Genomic DNA, 22,911 nt, shown 5'->3' with positions numbered 1-22,911 from the left:
AGTGCACAATTCAAGATAGATTTTGTTAATATTTCATTAGCATCATCGATGGTAGTATCTGTGTTCAACTTTTTTAGTTCATTTTTGAGTGATTCTCTATAACAGCTTTTATTGTGGCAGAGGTTTTGTAGATTCACTAAATTGGACTTTTTTCTTATGAGCTTATTCCTTTCCCATTTTTTGTTGATCCATACTTTTGCCCTTACTAGTCTGTGGTCACTTCCTGTGTTAAATCTATTAAGCACTTCGGTATGATTTATTATATATCTTCTGTTGGAGAGGATGAAGTCTATTTCATTGTAAGTTTGTCCATTTGGGCTTCTCCAAGTCCATTTTCGGTTGATTTTCCTCTTGAAAAAGCTGTTCATAATAAAGAGGTTATTTTCTTCTGCAAATTCAACAAGTCTTTCTCTTTCATTCATCTGTCCAAATCCAAATTTACCGATGGAGTTCAGATGGTCATCTCTGCTTCCAATTTTGGCATTAAAATCGCCCATTATAATTATGTAGAATTCTTTAGAATCATTGAATGTGGATTCTAATGTTTCATAGAAATCTTCTATCTCTTCATCTGGATGGTCCATAGTTGGGGCATATACTTGTATAATTTTCAGTTAGTATTTTTTATTTATGAAGAGACTTAGTTCAGCTATTCTTGATGTTATTTTATTTACAAACAGGACATTGTCCTTAATTGTTTTATTTATTAGGAATCCTACACCACCAGTTGAGTTTCTGTCTCATTCACAGTGGTAGAGTAGATGTCCATCTTTTAATCGCATAAGAGTTTCTTCTTTCCTTCTTATCTCTGAAAGGCCCATAATGTCCCATTTTATATGTTCCAATTCTTTCATCAGTTCTTCCAATCTATCATCATCCCATAGAGATCTGCAGTTATATGTTTCTACTAATATCCTTCTATCATTGTGCACTGTAGGTGGACTCATTGTAGCTAGTGGAGACTGTAGCATATTTTTCGACCAATGGGTGATTGACGAGCCAGTATGTAATCTTCCTATTTTATTCATTCATGGGGAAATATTTGGCCTTATAGCACCACACTGGCCAGACGGGTTGGTGCCTCACAATAGTGCATAAGATGAAATGACACAGCAAAATAAGAAAGATCACCCCTAATAGCATTGGGGGTAAGGAGAAAGAAGAGAAGAAAGAAGCAAGCAAGGAAGGAAGAGGAGGGACCAGTCTACAGATAATATAACGGATGTATATTACATGAAGTAAGGCATGGTCCAGCATCAGATACCTCGGGTTTGCCATTCCCGTACTCACTAAAGTGAGTCCTTGAGGATTGGCACTAATTTCCAATAATTCTGAAGGTTTATTTATTTATTTTTTTTAAACCATTAACTCTGTAATTAATGGTTGAGATCCGGTTTTGACTAGATCTTTGTGTAATTCTTCATATCACACCATACATGACTTCAGTATTTGTATTTGGATCATGTATAAGAAAATGACCTTGCAGTTTACTAGCCATTTGAAGCCCTTCTTTAATTAATCCTGCAGTAAGTGGAATTTCTTCATCATCTTCACTTTTTTCTTTTTCATCGAGATTCTCAAGGACAGCTTCTACCTTGTCAACCATCAATTCTTCAATGCCGGCAAAGGTTGGTCGATTGGCAGAGCCTCTGCTACTAATGGCTCAGTTAAGTAAGTTTGAGCACAGCTAGTAGTTGGAAGGGGACAATCGTTCGATGCTGTTGGCACACTCTCCCTCATTGAGTCTTTGGACTCCCTGGAGGTGTCAAATAATAATAATAATCTGCAAACGAAAAATTATCAAATCCTTCTCCGATTGCATGTGCTAATCTGATAATATTGGTATATTCGGTTGTATGCAAAGGTACACAGTTTTTCTTTTTCACACATTCTGGTCAAGTAGCTTTCCAGCATGCATTTAAAGTTGATGGTTTCATTTCTGATAACGCCAACTTAGCAAGTTTGATGCAATCCAAAATAGAAAATGCCTTCCACACATCAATAACTGTCAGTAAGTTATCCTTATCCAGTTTATCCAAAATGTATTGGAATGTTCTTCTTATATAGTAAGTTTTGAAGGTAGCGATCACACCCTGGTCTAGTGGTTGTATTAAGGATGTTGTATTAGGTGGCAGAAAACAAAATTCCGCATTCAGGTGTTCTAAAACAGGATGGTCAGGCGCATTGTCTGTAATCAACAAAACTTTAAATTCCGGAATTTTTTCCCATCAAATAGCAATTAACTTTTGGAACGAAACATTGATGGAACCATTCATTAAAAATTTCTTTTGTAATCCAGTATTTTTTGTTTGCCTTTCACTGCACTGGTAATGTGTTAAAATTCACATTACCTTTCATTGCATGTGGTCTTATGGATCGACTAATGAATAATGGTTTCAATATACAATCTCCTGAAGCATTGCTGCAAAATAATAGTCACATGATCCTTAGCTGCTTTAAAGCCATCAACACTTTTTAGTGATTTTGCTATATAAGTTCTACTTCACATTATTTTCCAAAAAAAGCTGGTCTCGTCTGTGTTTCAAACTTGATCAGGAGTGTAGCCACCATTTTCAATATTTTGGATAGTTTTGAAAGAAATTTCCTAGCTGCTGGCTCATCTGCAGATACGGCTTCTTTTATTTTTACGTTATGAAGCACATATCTTTTGAGAAATTTTTAAGCCAACCTGTGCTTGCAGAAAAATCGCAATCGTTGTTTGATGTTGTTGGCTTCTTTTCCTGAATCTGTTTGTACAACTGTAATGCTTTCTGTTTGATGATATTTCCATCTAAAGGTATTCTTTTTTGCAAGCAATCTTCTATCTACATCATTAGGACCTTTTCCCTCTTCACTTTTATAATGTTTATACGATGACGACTTGGCATTTAATTTTGTTCCATAAAGATCAGATTTTCTAATGGCCTCTTCATTTTTCTTAATCATTCTCACTGTAGCTTCGTTCAGTCCAAAATATTTCCCTAAGGATGCTGAATGTTCTCCAGCTGCTAAACAATCTAAAATTTGGATCTTAGTTTCTAAAGAAATAGCTTTACTTTTCTTCTTCTGTCTAACTGAATTATCTGACGTCGTGATTAATCGGGTAATGTTAGAAAAATATCTGAAAATAATCAATAATTAATTTTACTAATTTGATATAAAGTATACAAAAAATCTTCAAAATTTAATACATATCTGTATAACTCTATTGTATGAACAAAACTTTCACGAACAAAATACAAGACATATAAACATTTCGAATTATAAACAAGTAATGATTGGTTAGCAAACAGCTTAACTCCTTCCAAGCAACCCTATATAGGCAGGCCTTCCGTAATGGACCAACTTAACTGTGGGGAATCAGCATAGTGCCCTTTTTAACAGAACTGAATTTCAAACAGAAATTTTAAAAATAAATGCCATTTGAACCATGTTAAATCAAAATATTCTGTGTAAAAATATAATTGCTTTTGTTTTCTAAACCGTGTTATTTCAAAATCTTGTAAAAAAAAAAAAAAAAAAAGCCGTGTAAAAAGAGAAGTAGATTGTGGCTGTACCTTACTATTGTAGGTAAAAATTATTTTGTCACACAAAATAACCGGAAAGTTATTTCATGTGCAACCACATTGGCAAAAAAGTGCCAATAATATCAGGTTGAAATTTGTCCGTTGATTGGGATATTTATGAAAATTTTTTACAAAAATGTGATGCAGGATAAATCACATTGTGTCAAGGATAAACCATCATCAGTTAACCAAGTTTCACTAATCTCTCATTTAATCTAATCTAATTCCTTTGCAGAATTCATAAGACTCTATTGGATTTGTGTTTTTTTTTTCCAGTTCATATACAAATTATTAATGCTGGATAGAAACCAAAGTTTGGTATTTTCAATCCTTACAAAATTTATTAAGGTTTTGTTTCGTTTGGACTGTTTGCTGAGGCAAAAATATATTGGAATTATATATGCTGCAGTAACTCCACTCTGGCTGTATATAATTTAATAATATTTTGAGATATAAGAGGTGGGACGATTTAATTCTCGGAAGAGCCATGTAGTGTCGCCCATGTGGTGATTTGGTTGGAGTCACATGAATAATTGTCTTTGTATGTGTTTTAACTAATGCTTGCATAAACCTCAAGCCAATAGAGCCATTTTATAATTGACTATTGCAAAAACAATAGAGATCTGCATGTAACTTTGGTGTAAAAATGTGTGATTGAAATTTGGAGCAGTGTGTTAACATCAAATTTTGTGTGAAAATTGGCAAAACTGCTACTGAAACGTTAGAGCTGTTGAAAGTGGCATATGGTGTGGATGCTCTGAAAAAGTCAAGTCTCTTTGAGTGGCATAAGAGATTCAAAGGTGGGAGAGAAGATGTGAATGACGACCCCAGAAGTGGGCAGCCAAAAACAAAAATGATGGACAGAAATGTGAACAGAGTGTGAGATTTGGTCTGAAAGACGATTAAGCGTGCGATTAATGGCTGATGAATTGCAAATGAATCAACAAATAGTCAGGGTCATTTTAACTGAAGAATTGGGTATGCAAAAGATTTATGCAAAGTATGTGCCTCAGATCTTGATAGACGAATAGAAGCAGTGACAGCTTTAAGTTGTGACTGATCTTTCTGCAAATTAGCACATGTTTCTGATAATTATGGGTAACAAAACCTGGTGCTTCCAGTACAATCCTGAAAATAAACACAAGAGCATGCAGTGGAAAACCCAGAGTTCGCCATGTCCAAAAAAAAGCTTGCATGTAACATTTGCAGTTCAAGACCATGCTGGTGTGTTTCTTTGATCACAAGGGGATAGTCTACTATGAATTCATTGAACAGGGACAAATGGTCAACCAAAAATACTATTTAGAGGTGCTGAAAAGATTAAGAGATTCTGTTCAGAGATAAAGACCTGAAGTGTGGCCTGACAAGTGGATCACAACAAGGAACCAAGCCATAGTATGCTCATTGTGAGAGAGGTTCTGGCCAAAAAATAGAGTACTGAATTATGTCATCCTGCTTATTCACTTCCCTGTGATTTCTGCTTGTTTCCAAAATTAAAGACTGCGCTAAAAGGATGAAGATTTTCTAACATTGCTGATATTCAGCATAATGTGATAAAGGAACTCGAGTATTCTGGAAAAGAATTCCAGGCCTGTTTCAAAAATAGAAATGCTGTCTAAACCAGTGTATAATTTCCTGCTTTGGAGTTCAGCATGTAACCTTTTCTGAATGGAACATTCATAAACTTAGTCACTTCCCAAGTGAGTACTGCATGATCACTGTCACTAGCCGGAGGCAGAATAATTATGTCTTTAACTGAAATGCTCTCTGACACTATAATCAAATCTAACACTCTGTTGCCTCGAGTTCCTTCTTTCACATGCTGCTTGAGGAAGTTGTCCTTCAACAGCTCAATAAATTCATTTTCATTCTTCTCGTGAGATTATATTGCTATACAATCAATATTTGGATAATTAAATCTCCCATTATGATTACTCTCTTTGTGCTCATCTTCTTTATTTGGTAATGCATTTCTTCATCACTAGCAACGGATCTACCAGGCCCCTGTAACAACACCCTACTATGTAATTGATCTTGTTAGATTCCACCTCTAACCAGGTTGTTTCAAATTCACTGCTACATGAAATACTGTTACTTGTACGTCAATCATATGTCTCAATACTGACTGGATTCAAGTCATCCATCATTAGCAACATATCCCCTCCTATCCTCTATCTTACCTAAAAATACTGTACCCTTTACCCTCGATACCAGTTAGTATGTCTGATTCTGATAGCCAGGTCTCACTAATGCCTACAATCTGAGGTTCTAACATATTGTCCAAGGCAACAAACTCTACCACTTTGTTTCTGATACTTCTAATATTTGTGTACAGACATAATAATCTACCTGCATGATCTTTTGTATACTCTTGTCTGCATGGACAACTTGCAGATCTCTATGCTTCTCTAGTGCCTTATACATGTAGACATTTTAGCACACGTCTGATGGGTCTAAAAACGGATGAACACAAAGTCAAAATCCTGTCATTAACACAGTTATATAACATCGTTGCTCTTACATGCACATTCTCACCATTCTCCATTTATAATTTAGTTTTCCTGACACACTCTCTGTTAGGTCTCATACCAGTTATTAGTTTTTCTAGACTCCTGATACTAAACACATTCAGGTATAAGCCATCCCTCTTATACGAATCCAATCTTCCCTCAAACTCACTCCATCATCATCATCTTCCTTTTTACCCTCTTTTACCTTGTGGTGTCGAGGGTTTATTAATCATTGGACCTCAAACCGTTCACAGGATAAGGTGGTCTGCCCTATACCCTGGTGTACTCTATGGCCTGTTGTGTTGAGTTCTCAAGGCCAGTTTGCCTGCTTTGCAGGATGAAAAACCTCAGGATAAACTGGGGTAAAAACCCTACTGCCCAAGACCGGCTAACTTGGCTATGGCTGAGGAAGATCCTTCAGCTCCTCATGTCACCGACGGGAATCAAACCTAGGACACTCCTTCCCCAGGCATATGGTTGCGAAGCGCATAGCCACTAGGCCAACCTCGTGGACTCAAACTCAATCCACATATCCAAAAACTATATTATAGGTTTTAAAAAAATATATTTTAGGTTTACAGAAAATTCTTTAGGAAGAGTGCAACTGTTGACTATATTCTGCCTTTCATTAATATGTTTTTAAAAGGTTTCATTGACCTTAAAAGCCATTTCAAATCTTAGTATTTTATCAGTATAATATGAGAAGCCAAGGAAATTTGAAATGACTATTGAGGTATTGAATGCTTTCAAGTAACTTAATGAAATGTTAAGTTCAAAAAATAAAATTTCTATTCATATTTAATGAATAAAATAAAATTGAGCCATGTGCTGAGCTGTGCATAACTTTTATATAAGTTACATCCCAATTAGGGGCAAATTATTTAATAACTTTTGGCACTAAGATTATTGGGAAAAGTGATACAAACCTGTTGTCAAAATAGATCTTTTGTAGTTATTCAGGACTTAACCAAATTAATTAGCTGTTATAACCAAACCAGCCAGTGAAATCTAGTGATAAAAATGGCTAAATTTTGGAAACAACAGAAAATTTTGATTGCATTCTCAATATTGAGCCAATAGAATAAGTGTGAACTGTTTTTAACTATCACGTTAAAACTTTTAATGAAGAGATAAAACAAATATGGAAATGAGTAATAGAATAGCAGAATTATGAAGAATAACAAGAAAATTAGCTAAAACAGCAAACTCGCATAAAATCTTTGATATAAGAGTTTGGAGTAAAATTGGGTAATTAAATAATGAAATAAGTAGCAGAAGTATATTAAAAATAAGAATATTAGAAATAAACCTTAGTTATTAATATTTAAGTGTATGTAGACGGAACTAATCTATGATGTCATCCTTGAAAATGGAATGACAAAAAATTAGTAGAAAAGGTATAGAGATCATTTTTTTTTTGCTTCAGATTACTGAAATGACATAGTAAAGGCCACCAGAAGACCAGTTATGTGAGTGGATGATTTAGGACTTTAATTTATTAGCATCTTATAGTGTACTGTATACCACTATTATTGGGATATATTTCTCAGGTTTAGATTCTGATAATGATAAAATCTAATGGGTTATGTGAAAAATAAAAACTAATAAATCTAAATCTGTGAATAAAAACAAGGTTAGGTATTTCCTTCCTTCTCAAAACAGCTTCATGTTAGATATTGGCACAGCACTGTTTTTTTTTTTATTTTTTCAAAACAGTTACTGAAAAAAGTGTTGGCTTCACTTTTTTTTTTTTAAACAAGTATTAAAATTTTATCTTGAAAAATACGTAATCTTAAATAATTGTGACATTATTGAAGTTAACGATCTTTTGAATATTTCAGCCAATTACACCCTTTTAGCAGTGAGTGATTTAAAGTATATCCTATATATAAATTGAAGATGCCAAGAAATTATATTCTTGATTTTAATCCTTTATCCAAGTGTAAGCAAAAAAAAGTTTGTGCCTGTAGTATTTTCAGGACAGGGCAACTTGTATATAGAGGCTAATGACTTCACATCACTTGTCTTAGTATCCCATAATGCAAAGCACATATCCTTACGGACATGTATATTGCTATGCATTATGGGAAGGGTTACTACCCAGACTGGTTTTGACCTTTATTAAGATCTCATCTGTTGGAGCCAGACCAAGAGGTAATACCAAGGTTGAAGTAATGCAGAAGTCATATTTCCATATACGAGTAGCCAAAAGGTGTCACACCTTATTATTAAAATACTCTGGATTAGAGATAGTTGTTGGAAGCACTCTGGGTTTGGCTCCCACTGATGAGACCTCAATAAAGGTCAAAACCGGTCTGAATAGTGACCCTTCCCATAACATAGCATTATACTAATGATATCTGCTTTGCATTGTGGGATACTAAGGCAAGTGATGTGAAGTCATTAGCCTCTATATACAAGTTGCCATATCCTGGAAATACTTCAGGCACAAACTTTGTTTGCTTACACTTGGATAAAGATGCCAAGAATATATTTTCTTGGCATCTTTAATTTATACTATAACCAAGTGGAAAAAGTTCCAACAAATGTATCCTATATAATATTTATTAGCAGAGCTTGTCTCTTCTGTAATACAATTAAGAAATATATTGTTTATTATAGGAAGCAGTTGCATATGCAGAAGAAAATGGTTTACTTTTTGTAGAAACTTCAGCAAAAACAAATTTGAATATTAATGAATTATTTTTGACAATAGGTAAGTCAAATTTTAACTCGATTGTATATAAGAATAACAGTATGTGTTGTTATGAATTAGTCTAAGATGATTACTTTATTACTAATATCCAGTTTGAAAAATAGACAGCACATCACCAATATAAAAAACATCATCTCATCTTCCCTTGCATGTTAGGCCCAGTGCCCTGTCATAGCCAAGTAAATTTGATTCTTCGAAATCGAATTCTATATGCTTAGTGTATTATGGCTATGAATTGCCTGCATTCTTTTGGCCTGTTAGCCATTTTGTGAAATGAAAAGCCTGGGTTTCCAGGAGGAAAAACCCCCGTCACTTTTGTATGAGACTGGCTAACTCATTGAAAAGCTCTAATAAAGGTAAGGTTTTTCCACATCATAGACAGGATTCAAACCCAAGCCTTTCCAGCCAAAGTGCATAGTTGAAACTGATTGAGCTAAAAATTAAAGATGCCAAGAAATTATATTCTTGGTTTAATTCTTTATCCAAGTGTAAGCAAACAAAGTTTGTGCTGAAATACCTTTAGGACTGGGGAACTCGAACTAAGGAAGCTCTATAAAAATAAAAATAAAAATGCCTAAGTATTTATTTGATGAATTATTTTTAATGTGACTTTTATCCATATTTGAGAAAAACAGTGCAAGTCAAAACTAATTAATGGTCAGACGTAATTTTTTTATTTTGTGTGTGTACACACACATGTGCATGCATGCATGTTAAAACTTTTCTTGTCAGGCAGAATAGTTTTCAGATATGTCAGAAAACATTTAACTTCAGTTAGTATTACTGGAGATATAACATCTGTCAAAATGGCCATTCCTCATATATATGCCATTTATCTTGAAAACCTGGTAATGGTTTTTCTTTTCTGCAGTTCATAATTAGCACTTACAACTTATTTTTTCTTCTGTGTATGAAGCAAGTTTCTTTAGTGCAAAATGCAGCAACATAACTTGTTTCTTAATTTTACCAAGGAGACATCTTCAGAAAGTTTGTTAGTAATCTTTGATATTTTATCAAAGTTCATATAATATAGCATAGCAGAAATCACTATCTTTTCTCATCGAAACTGTTCATAGAGATAGCAAGATAACAGATGCAATTTCGTTGAATATCTCAATATGAGAAGCTTAGAGAGAAATATTTTTGTCATTTGAAATTAAGAAGAAAGCTAGGAAACAAACAGTTCCTATGCAGTCCTGGAGAAAGCATGTTGGCAGTGATTTTCTTCCAGTATAACCAAGTGGAAAAACTTTCAACATCTATCTCTAATCCAGAGCATTTTAGTATATGGAAATATGACTTCTACATTACTTCAACCTTGGTATCCCTTCTGGGTCTGGCACCCACGGATGACACCTCAATAAAGGTTGAAACCTGTCTGGGTAATGACCCTTCCCATAATGCATGGCATTACACATGTCCATAAGGATATGTGCTTTGCATTATGGGATACTAAGGCTAGTAATGTGAAGTCATTAGCCTCTATATACGAGTTGCCCAGCGTGAAGTTACTTCCCACACAAACTTTGTTTGCTTACACTTGGATAAAGGATTAAATCAAGAATATAATTTCTTGGAATCTTTAATTTTTAATGTAACCAAGTGGAAAAACTTTCAACATCTATCTCTGATCCAGAGTATTTTGTATATATGTGTATACTCCAGGTGATGACCTTGACTTGACATGAAGGTCAAAATGTCGAGTGATTGTTTTGGTTTATATTAAACTAAAATTTTACTATTAACACAGTTTCCATAATTTTTAAAAAATGATGAACATTTTGAATTTAGCAAGCATGCTGCCACTCATGACAACAGTGGTGTAGTGCATGCACCAACTACTGAACTTAATCTGCAACATGAGAGACAACCTCACATCATTACTTTGTTATGATGTGAGGTTGCATCCAGGCATTCCCCTTGCCCAGACATAATCAACAGATCTGAAGAGCATGTAGCATGAGAGATCATTTGCATCCATTTCCATTGCCTCTTGGATAATTGCATGGACAGATTTGATTAGAAATCGGTCCATGCATTGGAAATGGATGCATATTATCTGTGGGGTAGTGGAAATGAATCTTATTTCAATTGCTTCACAGTTCATGTTCTGCATACCTCAGCCATTCCAATTTAGGGGCTTACTACACTGTGAGAGCTCAAGGCATACATTTTCCTCTCTCTGTGTTGAAAACATTTATGAAGTTGCTTATGCTGCTTTCATTTCTAGACAAATTTTTTAGGGTCTGATAGTAAGATGAAATAATCAGTCTTCTCAAGATTATTATTATTATTTATACCGGTACGCCATGGAGTCAAGCCTCATCACAGGAGACCCACGCTATTCCTTAACACAATACCTATCATACATCTCCTAAAACTTATTCGTTGTTGGGGCACTCGCAACCACATCTTGCAGTCCATTCTACTCATTCACGATTCTCCGAGTAAAAAACCTTGTCCTCATATCCTTACTAACCAAACTCTTAGACAATTTCTAAGTGTGATCCCTAGTATTCAAAACATGTATTCAAAAATTTCTTTTATGTCAATCTCATAGAATCCCTTAAGTAACCTATAAGTTTCTATGATATCCTCTCTTCTCTGCCTCTCAGATAAACTCTGCAACCCACACATCTTCAGTCTGTCCTCATAGGGTACATTACACAGACCTGTCACGAGCTTGATCACTCATCTCTGAATCCTCTCCTCCACCACCACCACCTGATCCCTAAGAAATGCAAGTGACCCAATCTGTGCACAACAGTCAACATGGGGCTGAATCATATCCTGATAAAGTAGGATAATAACCTCCCTATCTTGTCAGTGTGATCTTCAACATCCAAGTAATCCTCTGAGTTACTTTGCCAACTCTTGCAATGTGTCTACTGAATTTCAAATCTCTATCCACCATCGCTCAGAGATCCCTAGCCTCATCAGTTTTGTGTGATCTAGTACCATCATTACGATATGAAGTATGTAACCTTTTCATCCCAAAGTGATGAAATATCGTCCTTGCCCACACTGCCAATTTATTTAAGTCATCCTGCAAGATAGTTATATCACCTTTATCAACTATTGCCCTTCCCAGTTTTGCATCATCAGCAAACAACTGAATTGAATATCCCTCCCCTCCCACTCTAAATCTTCCACTATATCAACATGCAAATTAAAGAGTACTAGTCCTAGTACAGAGCCCTGGAGCACCTCCACTAGTAACCCTTATTCGCCACCCTCCCCATATGTAATAGTTTTCCATGCAGTATTCTGTCCAGTGCCTTTCCAAATTTATCGATTGGCAAAATATAGAAATAAGGCAGATGGAGAATATACTTTGAAGGGCTTTTGAATGAGGAAAATGCATGGACGCACAGAGAAAATGGGCAGCCTTATGAGGGAATGGTGCAGAACATTAGTAGAGTGGAAGTGAAGGAGGCCATAAAGAGGATGAAGAAGGGAAAATTGGTGGGCCCTGACAGGATCCCAGTGGATGCACTGAGGGAAGAGGGAATTGACCTGCTGTGGGGCTTGTTCATGAAAGTTTGCCAACAGGAAAATATACTTGAGGAGTGGAGGGAAAGTACTCTTATCCCCATCTACAATGGTAAAGGGCGGTGCACTAGACTGTAAGAATTGCAGAGGAATAAAGTTGATGTCCCACACAATAAATCCTAGAAAGGGTTCTTGATGGAAGACTGAGGAAGGAGTGGAGATTGCAAAAGAGCAATTTGGCTTCATGCCTGGTCAATCAACGACAAATGCTATCTTTGGGTTATGGATGATGATGTAAAAGTTTCAAGAGAAACAATGAAAACGAGAGCTACATCTGGTGTTTATTGATCTGGAGAAAGCTTACGTTTGAGTGCCAAGGCAAGAAGTCTGGAAGTGTCTGAGGGAGGTGTCCGAGTTTTGCATCATCAGCAAACAACTGAATATCCCCCCCTCCTCCAAATCTTCCACTATATCAACATGCAAATTAAAGAGCAATTTGGCTTCATGCCTAGTCGATCAACGACAAATGCTATCTTTGGGTTACAGATGATGATATAAAAGTTTCAAGAGAAACAATGAAAATGAGAGCTATGTCTGGTGTTTATTGATCTGGAGAAAGCTTATGTTAGAGTGCCAAGGCAAGAAGTCTGGAGGGTCTGAGGGAGAAGAAGGTACCGGAGAAATATGTCAGGTTGGTGCAGGAGATGTACAGAAATGTGAAGACAAGAGTTCAAACCTGCTTGGGAGAGACAGAAAGTTTTCAAGTGACAGTTGGCTTGCGTCAAGGTCAGCATTAAGTCTGTTCCTGTTTAATATTGTGATGGAGGAGATGAGAGAAGATGCACCCTGGACAATGTTGTATGCAGGTGACATCGTGCTGTATGCAGAATCAAGAGAAGTGGCAGCTAAACTGGAAAGATGGAGGAAAGTACTGGAAGAGAGAGGTATGAGACTGAGCAGAAGTAAGACAGAGTATGTGTTGCAAAGTGGATGGCAGCCAAGAGACAGATCTGGAAGGAGATGTCATTAGGAAGGTTAGGGACTTTAGATACTCAGGTTCAACAGTGAAAGAGGATGGAGAGCTGAGAAGGAAGTGGGATGCTGGATGGAGGAAGTGGAGAGAAAGAGTGAGAGATGACTGGAGTGCTATGCGATAAGAGAGTGCCGATCAATCCAAATAGGCAAAATCTACAAGACAGTAGAGAGACTAGCTATGATGTATGCTATAGAAAATGACCCCCCAGGAAAAATAACATTAGCAGGATGGAGGTAGCAGAGAATGCTTAGGTGGATGTGCAGTGTGACCAGAAAGGATCATCTGAGAAATGACTATGTAAGGGGAACAGTGAAAGTTACCAACTTAGGAGTGAAGATACAGGAGTCGAGGTTGGGATGGTTTGGTCATGATGATGAGAAGGGAAGGACAAATATGTTCGAAGAAAGGTTATGCAGATGGATGGGCAGGAGAAAAGGCAGCATGGGCAGCCAAAGAAGAGTTGGAGGGAGCTGCTGGAGGACTTGAGGATGAAGAACTTGGATGTGGTTACAGCCCAAGACAGGAGGATGTGGAGGAGACTAACTAAAAACAGCAACCATGCTTAAGTGGAATAAGCTGCGGAAGAAGAAGAATACAAGGCAGGATCTGCCTTTTACAAAGCCATGTTTCCCCCTATAGAGTATCATATTCCTATCGACCTAGTCCTGAATTTTATTTTTAACCAACACTTTTCCTATAATTTAACCCATCACTTCAGAGATACTGATTGCTTTGTAATTTTTGTACTTCTGTTGGAGCTACCTTTTATGTAATGGAACTATCTCACCCCTCTTTCCATTCCCTTGGAACCTTGCCAGAGCTAAGAGTTGGATTAAACAACTTTGTCAGAGGCCTTTCTTTTAGTGTTGCACAGTGATCAGCATTCATTTTAGAAATTATGGACTTTACAACCGTGATAAAAATAACTATTTTAATTTACTGATGGGCAGAGGAGGAGGAAGCACGGGCAGCCAAAGAAGAGTGGAGGGAGCTGGTGGAGTAGGACTTGAGGATGAAGAACTTGGATGTGGTTACAGCCCAAGACAGGAGGACATGGAGGAGACTCACTAAAAACAGCCACCATACTCAAGTGGGATTAGCTGCAGAAGAAGAAGAAGAATACTAATACTAGGCAGGAACTGCCTTTTACAAAGCCATGTTTTCCCTCTATAGAATATCATATTCCTTTACTTTTGGACCTTCATATTAAGGTCGAAACGTTGGGAAATTTTTTTAACCCGGAACTTTACAACACGGTTGTAAAGTCAATTTCTAAAATGAACTTTGTCAGAGGCATTGCTGGTTCACTTACACATTCTCGTAGCATACAAGCTAACATACTGTCCATGCCCACTGCTGTATTCACTTTGATATTTTTCAATACATTAAGTACCTCCAATTAACCTACCGCAATTCTCACATCAATAAATGCTGTCTCCACCTCAATGAGATACACTTAAAAATGATCACTTGGTAACTGAACTATTTTTTCTGCTTCTGTCACTTTCCTACCATCAGTACTGAGTAAAGTTATCTTTCCTTAATCATTCTTTCTCTTACTTGATATGCAGCAAAAAAAACTTTGGATTTACTTTGCCCTGCTTAGCTAATTTTCTCTCAATATCTGATTTAGCCTTCCTTATCACACTTATTACCCTTCTATAATAAAAAGATGATCAGCATGCTCATGAGCTTTATATTGCTCGTGAGCATGCTGATTGCTTTTTGTTTATATTCCATCCACAATGCTTTCTGTTCCTTCAACTTCTGGTTTAGATTGCAACTCGCCCACTTAATCACTACTCCTTATCCTGGGTATGCAGTCTGATACTAAGACCTTTAATAGGACATGTGCACTTGACATTATAAAGTAACTAACAGCTTATAAATGTAGCAAAACATCATCATCAAATTCCTGCCATGTACCCTCAAGGGGTGTAAAGGATATGATAGTATATCACATGAAAAATTTACATCATTACTAACTTCCTATCTACAATTTTCCTCCAAATCAGTCTGTTACTTGTCAAGACTCCAATATTATCAGATCTTGTATTTCAGTCGTCTAAGTTACTTTGTACCGTATCAATCCACCTATATCTTGGTCTTCCTCTAGGTCGTTTTCCTGCCAACCTGGCAGAGAACACTTGTTTTGCTAATCTTTCCTCGCCCATTCTGTTTAAGTGCCCATACCACCTGAGATTCACTCTGCTAACGCATTCCTGGATGCTGACAATGTCAAGTTATTTCCTAATATCCTCGTTTTTAATATTGCCATTGATGCCATCTGTTCGTGCCTCTAATTTTTCTCAGGATTCTCATATCTGCAGTGTCTAGTCTTTGGTCAAGTGTTTTACTTCTGACCCAGCTCTCAGATCCACTATCTTGTATACAGCTAATTTAGTGTTCTGACTAATTTCTCTCTTATTCCATATATTTATTCAATTGACTCCCTACCATACCAGCTTTATTGATTCTGTTGTCTATTTCCATATTTAATTTACCATCGTCACTAAAAATCGTGCCTAAGTAGGTGAAATGTTTTATTTGTTCCACAGGCTCTCCGTTCACAACGCAGTTGACATTTTCAATGATTCTGCCTATTTTCATTGTCTTTATCTTTTTATTGCTGATCTTCATATCATATCTATTACAACAGTTATTCATTTAGTCAGGTAATCTTGCAGACTTGTAGTGGATCTATAGATAAGTATAACATCTTCCGCATAAAGCAAAGAGCTGACATTAACATCTCCAATTTTGATATCATGTTTAATACCACTTTCCTTCATAATGTGATATATATAGATAATGTACATCCCTGTCTGACACCAGATTTAACATTAAACCATCTTCCTGTACTTCCTTCAATTCTAACTGCTGACTTACAACTCAAATAAAGACTAAGTATTGCTTGATATAATGCCCCATTGACACCATATAACTGCAGCGTATTGAATAGCTTCTCTCTTGGCACCATGTCATATGCCTTTTCCAGATCGGCAAAACTTAAATACAGATCTTAGTTATATTCCCATGCTTTCTCAACTGTTTGTCGTAAAGTGAAGATCTGATTATGACAGCCTCTATTTTCCCTGAATCCAGCTTGTTCTTCACCAAGCTTTTCTTCCACAATTCTTCTCAAACGTTTCTCAAGTATATGTGCATAGATCTTGCCACGAACACTCAGTAGGGAAATACCTCTGTAATTCTTACATTCAGTTTTATTTCCCTTTTTATATATGGATACTATGAGAGCTCTACTCCAATCATCGGGAATTCGTCCCTCTGTCCAGGCTTTCTGAACTATGCAGTGCAGCCACTGCAAGACTTTTATACCACCATACTTCAGCATTTCTGGTTGAATATCATCTACTCCTGCTGCCTTTCCACATTTCAACCCTTGGATGGCTTTTTCTACTTCAAGTATGGATACGTATTCCTGACTGTATGCCTGTTGAGTGTTTTTTACCACTGTGCTATCACTGCTTGTTTCATTTAGCAATTTCTTGAAGTAATTACTCCATACTTCAAGGATATTTTTTACTCCCATTTTCATGTCACCTTTATCATCTCTAACTCCTTTTATAGCACTCTTCTCTCCATTTCTGAGCTTGTTCAACAACTTCCAGAATATCTTTCCAACTTCTTGCTTTTTATTTTCTATGTTCTTGCCAAAGTCCTCCCATGACTTTTGTTTATCGAGTTTTACACAGTGTTTAGCATTCTTGCATTAGTCTCTATATTCTCTAAGAGCAAAAGCTGACTTATTTGACAGGAACTTTTGATAAGCTTTCTTCTTTTCCTTCACTGGCTGTCTAACTTCCTGTGTCCACCATGGAGTTCTGATTTTTCTATCATTGCAGACAACCTCACCAGATGCCTCTCTGGCTGAATCAATCAGGGTTTTCTTCAAGGCTTGCCACTGAATCTCCAAGGTTTGATTTCTGCTCTCAAACTCTTTCATTTTTTCTTGAATACAATTTGTATATTTTAGTCTACAGTTCACATCTGAGAGCTGCTCAACTTTTATTCTCTTTAAAACTTTCTTACATGTTCTTCTTTTCAATGTGAAATTCAATTTTATCCTGCTCAAGACTAAATGGTGATCACTTCCAATTTCAAATCCTGTGTACACTCTGGTGTCCTGCACCAGTGGGAAAACATCACTATCAACAATAACATAGTCAATGAGACTTTTCTTATTCCTTGCCTCTTTTCTCCATGGGAATTTGTGCATATTTTTATGTTGGAACATTGTGTTAGTAATAACCAGTCCAACATCTGAGCAGAAATCCAACAGGTATTTGCCATTATTATTAGCTTTGTTATTTTCTCCAAATTTTTCCAAAATATTTTTGTATGTCTGCCAATCATTTTCTACTCTGCTATTTAGATCCCCAACAAGAACCAACTTTTTCTTTTTCATTGTGTTAGTTGCTTTATCTAAAGTCTCAAAAAATTCCTCCACTTCTACCTTAGTAGAACCTTCTGTGGCACCATGGGCACAAATAAGTCTCATTGTCCAATTTCTCATTCTCATATTTGCCGACATCACTCTACTTGAAACTGCCTGCCATTCAAGAAGATTAGCCTCTTATTTAGTGTTGAATGCTATGGCTACTCCTTCTTTTCCTTGATTGTCATTGCCTGAATATAACATTTTGTATTTATTGCTCAGAAAGGTCTCACCAGTTTTTGTCTTTTTTTGTTCCTTAGCCTACCCATGGTACATATGTATTATTGGTTAACTAATAACCTTTTGCAGTTAGGAAATTACACAAAAAAAATAATAAAAATATAAAAGCAACAAAATCCAACCACAAAATAATATTGTTGGATTTTTTTGGGTGTATGGGACATTATGACAGTACTGTATGAAAAAGTTACATCATTACTAACTTCCTAATGACAATTTTTCTCCGAATTAATCTGTTATCTGCCAAGACTAATATTATCAGGTCTTATATTTCTGTCTTTTGAGGCACTTTTTACTGTATCTTGGTTTTGAAATTGATAAGGTCACTATTCTCTATATTCTCTGAGTGCATATTACTGACTTACTTGCCAGGAAGTAAGTCAGCATTTTTTCTGTGGACTGCTTTCTTACACTATAGAGTTTTTATTGTGCTATCTTTGTAGCTTCACTATATGCATTCCTGGTTGAGTCATTCAGTGTTCTCTTCAGATTTTGATACTCAATCTCTGATGTTTGGTTCTTCATTTTTCTGTACCTTTCCCATTTTCATATATTATTCCATATATTTTGCTCAATAACTTTATTTCACATACATCAGCTATTAAATATTTGTCTCGCTTTTTTATGTTATATTTCCACTCCCATATATTCCCATAAGTTTGATAATTATTTTGTATGTTTTCAACTAGCATTGCATATCTAGAGAAGATACCTTGATTTGAATATTTGCTTTCAGATAATAGTATATGTAACTCTTTATTTTGTGGAGTTTTTTTAATATTTTTATATATATATTTTATATTAGGTGATATTTATTATTAAGCAATCTTAATAAAAGAACTGGAACGAAATAGGGTTAATAAAATGGACATTTCTCCCACTCCTTTCTGTTTATTGTATTGTAATCAACATGATCATCATCATCCTTGGGTTGTGCATAATATTATGATAATACTACATGAAAAAGTTACATCATACTAACTTCCTGTCGCCAAATTTCCTCCAATTTAATCTGTTATCTGTCATTAGGTCTTATTTCTGTTTTCTAAGGCACTTTTTACTGTATCAATCTACCTAGGTCTTGGTCTTCCTCTGAGTCTTTTTCTTGCCCTCCTGGCATAAAACACTTTTCTGTTCAATTCTGTTTAAGTGGCCATACACCTGAGATTAGCTCTTTTAACACATTCTTTCCTAATATCCTCATTTTGAATATGAATCTTCTATTGATGCCATCTGAATCTCTGTAGCAGTATTGCTGGAGAGTTTATATTAAATTCAGTAATATAAACATCAGGAGAGTCAAAAATTGACTGTAGCAGATTTTATTCATTAGTATTATTTCATGCACAACTTCATGTTCCATATCCTGAAACTGTTCATTCACTAAAAGCATCATTATCAAATTCTTTTTCATGTAGTACTACATGAAAAAGTTACTGCATTACTTAACTTCTGATCAACACTTTTCCTCCAAATTAATCTGTTATCTGTCAAGATTCAACATTATCAGATCTTATATTTCTGTCTTCTAAAGTCTTTTACTGTATCAATGCACCTATATCTTGGTCTTCTTCTGGTTTTTTTCTTGCCAGCCTGGCAAAGAAAACAATTGTTTTGCTATCCTTTCTGTTTCTGTTCTATTTAAGTTGCCATACCATCTGAGATTAGCTCTGTTAACACATTCCTGGATGCTAACAATGTCAAGTTCTTTCCTAATATCCTCATTTTTAATATGAAACTGCCATCTGATCACTCCATTCATTTTCTTCAGACTCTCATATCTGTATTCTTCAGTCTTTAAGTGTTTTATTTCTAACCCAGCTCTCAGATCCATAAGTTATTGGTTTCAACACTGTTTTATATAAAATTAGTATAGAAACTAATTTGACTAATTTTTTTCCTTATTCCATATAAATATCAGCTGACTTCATACCATACCAACTTTGCTAATTCTTCTGTATATTTCAATATTTAATTTGCTGTCTTCTCTAAAAATTGTGCCTAAATAACTGAAATGTTTTAATTGTCAAGTTCTCCATTAGGATGCAGTGGAGAACTTAACAATGAAAACATCTGGTATGATGTTTTAATTGTTATAAGGTCCATTTCAGTGTTTCTGCCTATTTTCATTGTCTTTCTTTTTATCACTGATTTTCATAACAAATTCTAATATCAAGTTTAATACCACTTTCATTCCTAATATAATCCATATAAATAATGAATAACTGGAAATTATATACACCCTTTCACATGACTTAACATCAAACCATCTTCCTGTACTCCTTTCATTTCTAGCTGCCAGCTTACATCTCAAATACAGACTATGTATTGCTTGATATTATGTCCTATTTATGCCATACAACTGTAGTGTTTTGAAAATCTTTTCTCTTGGTACCTTGTCATTTGCCTTTTCCAGATATACAAAACTTAAATAGAAATCCTTGCTATTTTCCCAAGATTTCTCAACTATTTGTCTTAAAATGAAAATCTAATATCCTGACATCCTCTATTTGGCATGAATCCAGCTTAAGTTTTAAAAGCGGTAAACCGTGAGTAGACATATCGGTACACAATAAATAACGGAAAAACCTCACGTAGAAAGATTATTTATTAGTATAATTTTCGCCTGTGTGTCACAGGCATCCTCAGTACATTAAGCTCAAATTTAAACACTAACTTACAATTCCAAAAAGCGCCACCTAAGTAGCTGGTGTAAGATAACTAAAAAGGTCAATAACTTTCCTTTAAAAAAAAAAAAAAAAAAAAAAAAAAATTAATACAATAAAAAGTTAGGAAAGATTAGCTGATTTGTAAAGTACTATCTCCCATAAAGGGGACAGACGTAAGCCGTCGGATCTGTTTAAGTTAAGAGAATGAAGTAGAGTTTCACATGTTTCTTTATAAAGGCGTTCCATGGGTATTTTCATACAGGGGTATTCGATCCTTATCCCAAAAAACAGCCAACAGATTACGTTTTGAATGTGCACAAATTCTTTTTCATGCAAAGCCTCCTCGTCCTAATCTTTCTTACTCTGAGTTTAAAGCATTGAAATCACTGAAGAATAACAATAATTTAATAATTACGAAAGCTGATAAGGGGAAGGCTATAGTGATTCAAGATAGGAAGGAATATGAGAGAAAAATGTCTCTTTTACTTCGCGACTATTCAACTTATAGGCCTCTTACATCGGATCCTACCCGGAGTCAATTGAAGAGACTTAATTCTCTTACAGATAATGTATCTACATGGAATGAAGATCAAAAGAAAAAACTTAAAACCTTCTTCGGTCGTCCACCTAGATTGTATGGTCTTACGAAAGTTCATAAACCAGGCATTCCGTTGAGACCAGTCGTAGATTGTATAGGGTGCCCCACTTACAAAATCTCAAAATTTTTATCTAATTTACTCTCCTCTTCAACTAGAAGAACTGACACTTAAATAAAAAATACTTTGGATTTCAAAAATAAAATTTCAGATCTTCATTTGGACGTTTCTGATATCATGATCAGTTTAGATGTTGTTTCTTTATTTACAAATGTGCCTCTTTCGGAAAGTATTGAATTACTACAACAGGAATTTCCTTCGGATATTGTAAACGTATTTGATTTTGTAATAAATTCTGGTTATTTTTCCTTTAAAAATAAGTTGTATCAACAAATTGAAGGAACAGCAATGGGTAATCCTCTTTCTTCTGCTATCTCCAATTTCTTTTTGGAACATTTTGAACAACGTATCTTTGACAATATTTCTCCCAGACCTACGCATTGGTTCAGATATGTCGATGACATTTTTGCTGTATGGAATGGCTCTTCTGATGAACTTCAACAATTTCTCACTAAGTTAAACGCATTTCATCCTAGGATCAAGTTTACCCTAGAAATAGAATCAAATAAGCAGTTAGCCTTTTTAGATCTTCTAATTCTTCGCCAACCAGATGGTAACCTACATTTCTCAGTTTATAGAAAGAAGACTCATACAGGCCATTATATCCATGCGGAATCTCATCACCATCCCAGTCAAAAGGCAGGAACTATTAAAACACTGGTTCATCGGGCCCACTCCTTTTGTTCTACAGACAATCTTTTACAGAAAGAACTACAATACATTAACTTCTTCCTTTCTATCTAATGGTTATAAGAATTGCTTCATTGAAAGAACTCTGAGTAGTTTTAATATGTCTTCCTCTTCAAACACAGAGGAAATAATGCGCATTACTATCCCTTATGTACAAGGCATCAGTGAACGTATAGCAAAAGTTTTAAAATCACTGAATATTTTTGTTGCCTTTCGACCGTTTAGAAAAATCTCCACCTTTCTCACTTCTCCTAAGGACAAGCTTCCACATCTTAATCATCCAGGTGTCTACCAGATTCCGTGCTCTTGTGGATTATCTTATTTCGGACAAACGGGAAGATCTGCCTCTATTCGGCTAGAAGAACACCAATCTTATATTGAATACTTTAAACCTGAAAAGTCTGGACTTTCTGAACATGCCATCTTCACTAGACACAGAGTTCATTGGAGAAAGACAAGAGTTCTTCACAAAAGTCAGTTTCTCATGGAACGCCTTTATAAAGAAACATGTGAAACTCTACTTCATTCTCCTAACTTAAACAGATCCGACGGCTTACGTCTGTCCACTTTATGGGAGATAGTACTTTACAAATCAGCGAATCTTTCCTAACTTTTTATTGTATTAATTTTTTTTTTTTTTTTTTTAGGAAAGTTATTGACCTTTTTAGTTATCTTACACCAGCTACTTAGGTGGCACTTTTTGGAATTGTCAGTTAGTGTTTAATTTTGAGCTTAATGTACTGAGGATGCCTGTGACACACAGGTGAAAATTATACTAATAAATAATCTTTCTACGTGAGTTTTTTCCGTTATTTAT

The 22,911-nt window shown here is 35.5% G+C and overlaps 1 protein-coding gene across 2 annotated transcripts in view; it reads left to right on the top strand.

The window, feature by feature from the left end:
- Positions 1 to 22,911, top strand: part of Rab5 (RAS oncogene family member Rab5) — a 93,602-nt gene that overhangs the window by 53,947 nt on the left and 16,744 nt on the right. For both annotated transcript variants that reach the window (XM_090405540.1, XM_090405541.1), the window contains exon 5: positions 8,699 to 8,792. In XM_090405540.1, coding sequence (XP_090261666.1) covers positions 8,699 to 8,792 — 94 coding nt within the window. The remainder of the gene's footprint in view (positions 1 to 8,698; positions 8,793 to 22,911) is intronic.

The sequence above is a fragment of the Typopeltis vanoorti genome, chromosome 15 (genome assembly GCF_054136105.1).
Source record: "Typopeltis vanoorti isolate ZY-2024b chromosome 15, IOZ_Tvanoo_1.0, whole genome shotgun sequence".
In the NCBI taxonomy this organism is placed as follows: domain Eukaryota; kingdom Metazoa; phylum Arthropoda; class Arachnida; order Uropygi; family Thelyphonidae; genus Typopeltis; species Typopeltis vanoorti.
The sequence above is the reverse complement of the archived record's forward strand: the minus strand, read 5'-3'. Positions and strand labels throughout refer to the sequence as shown.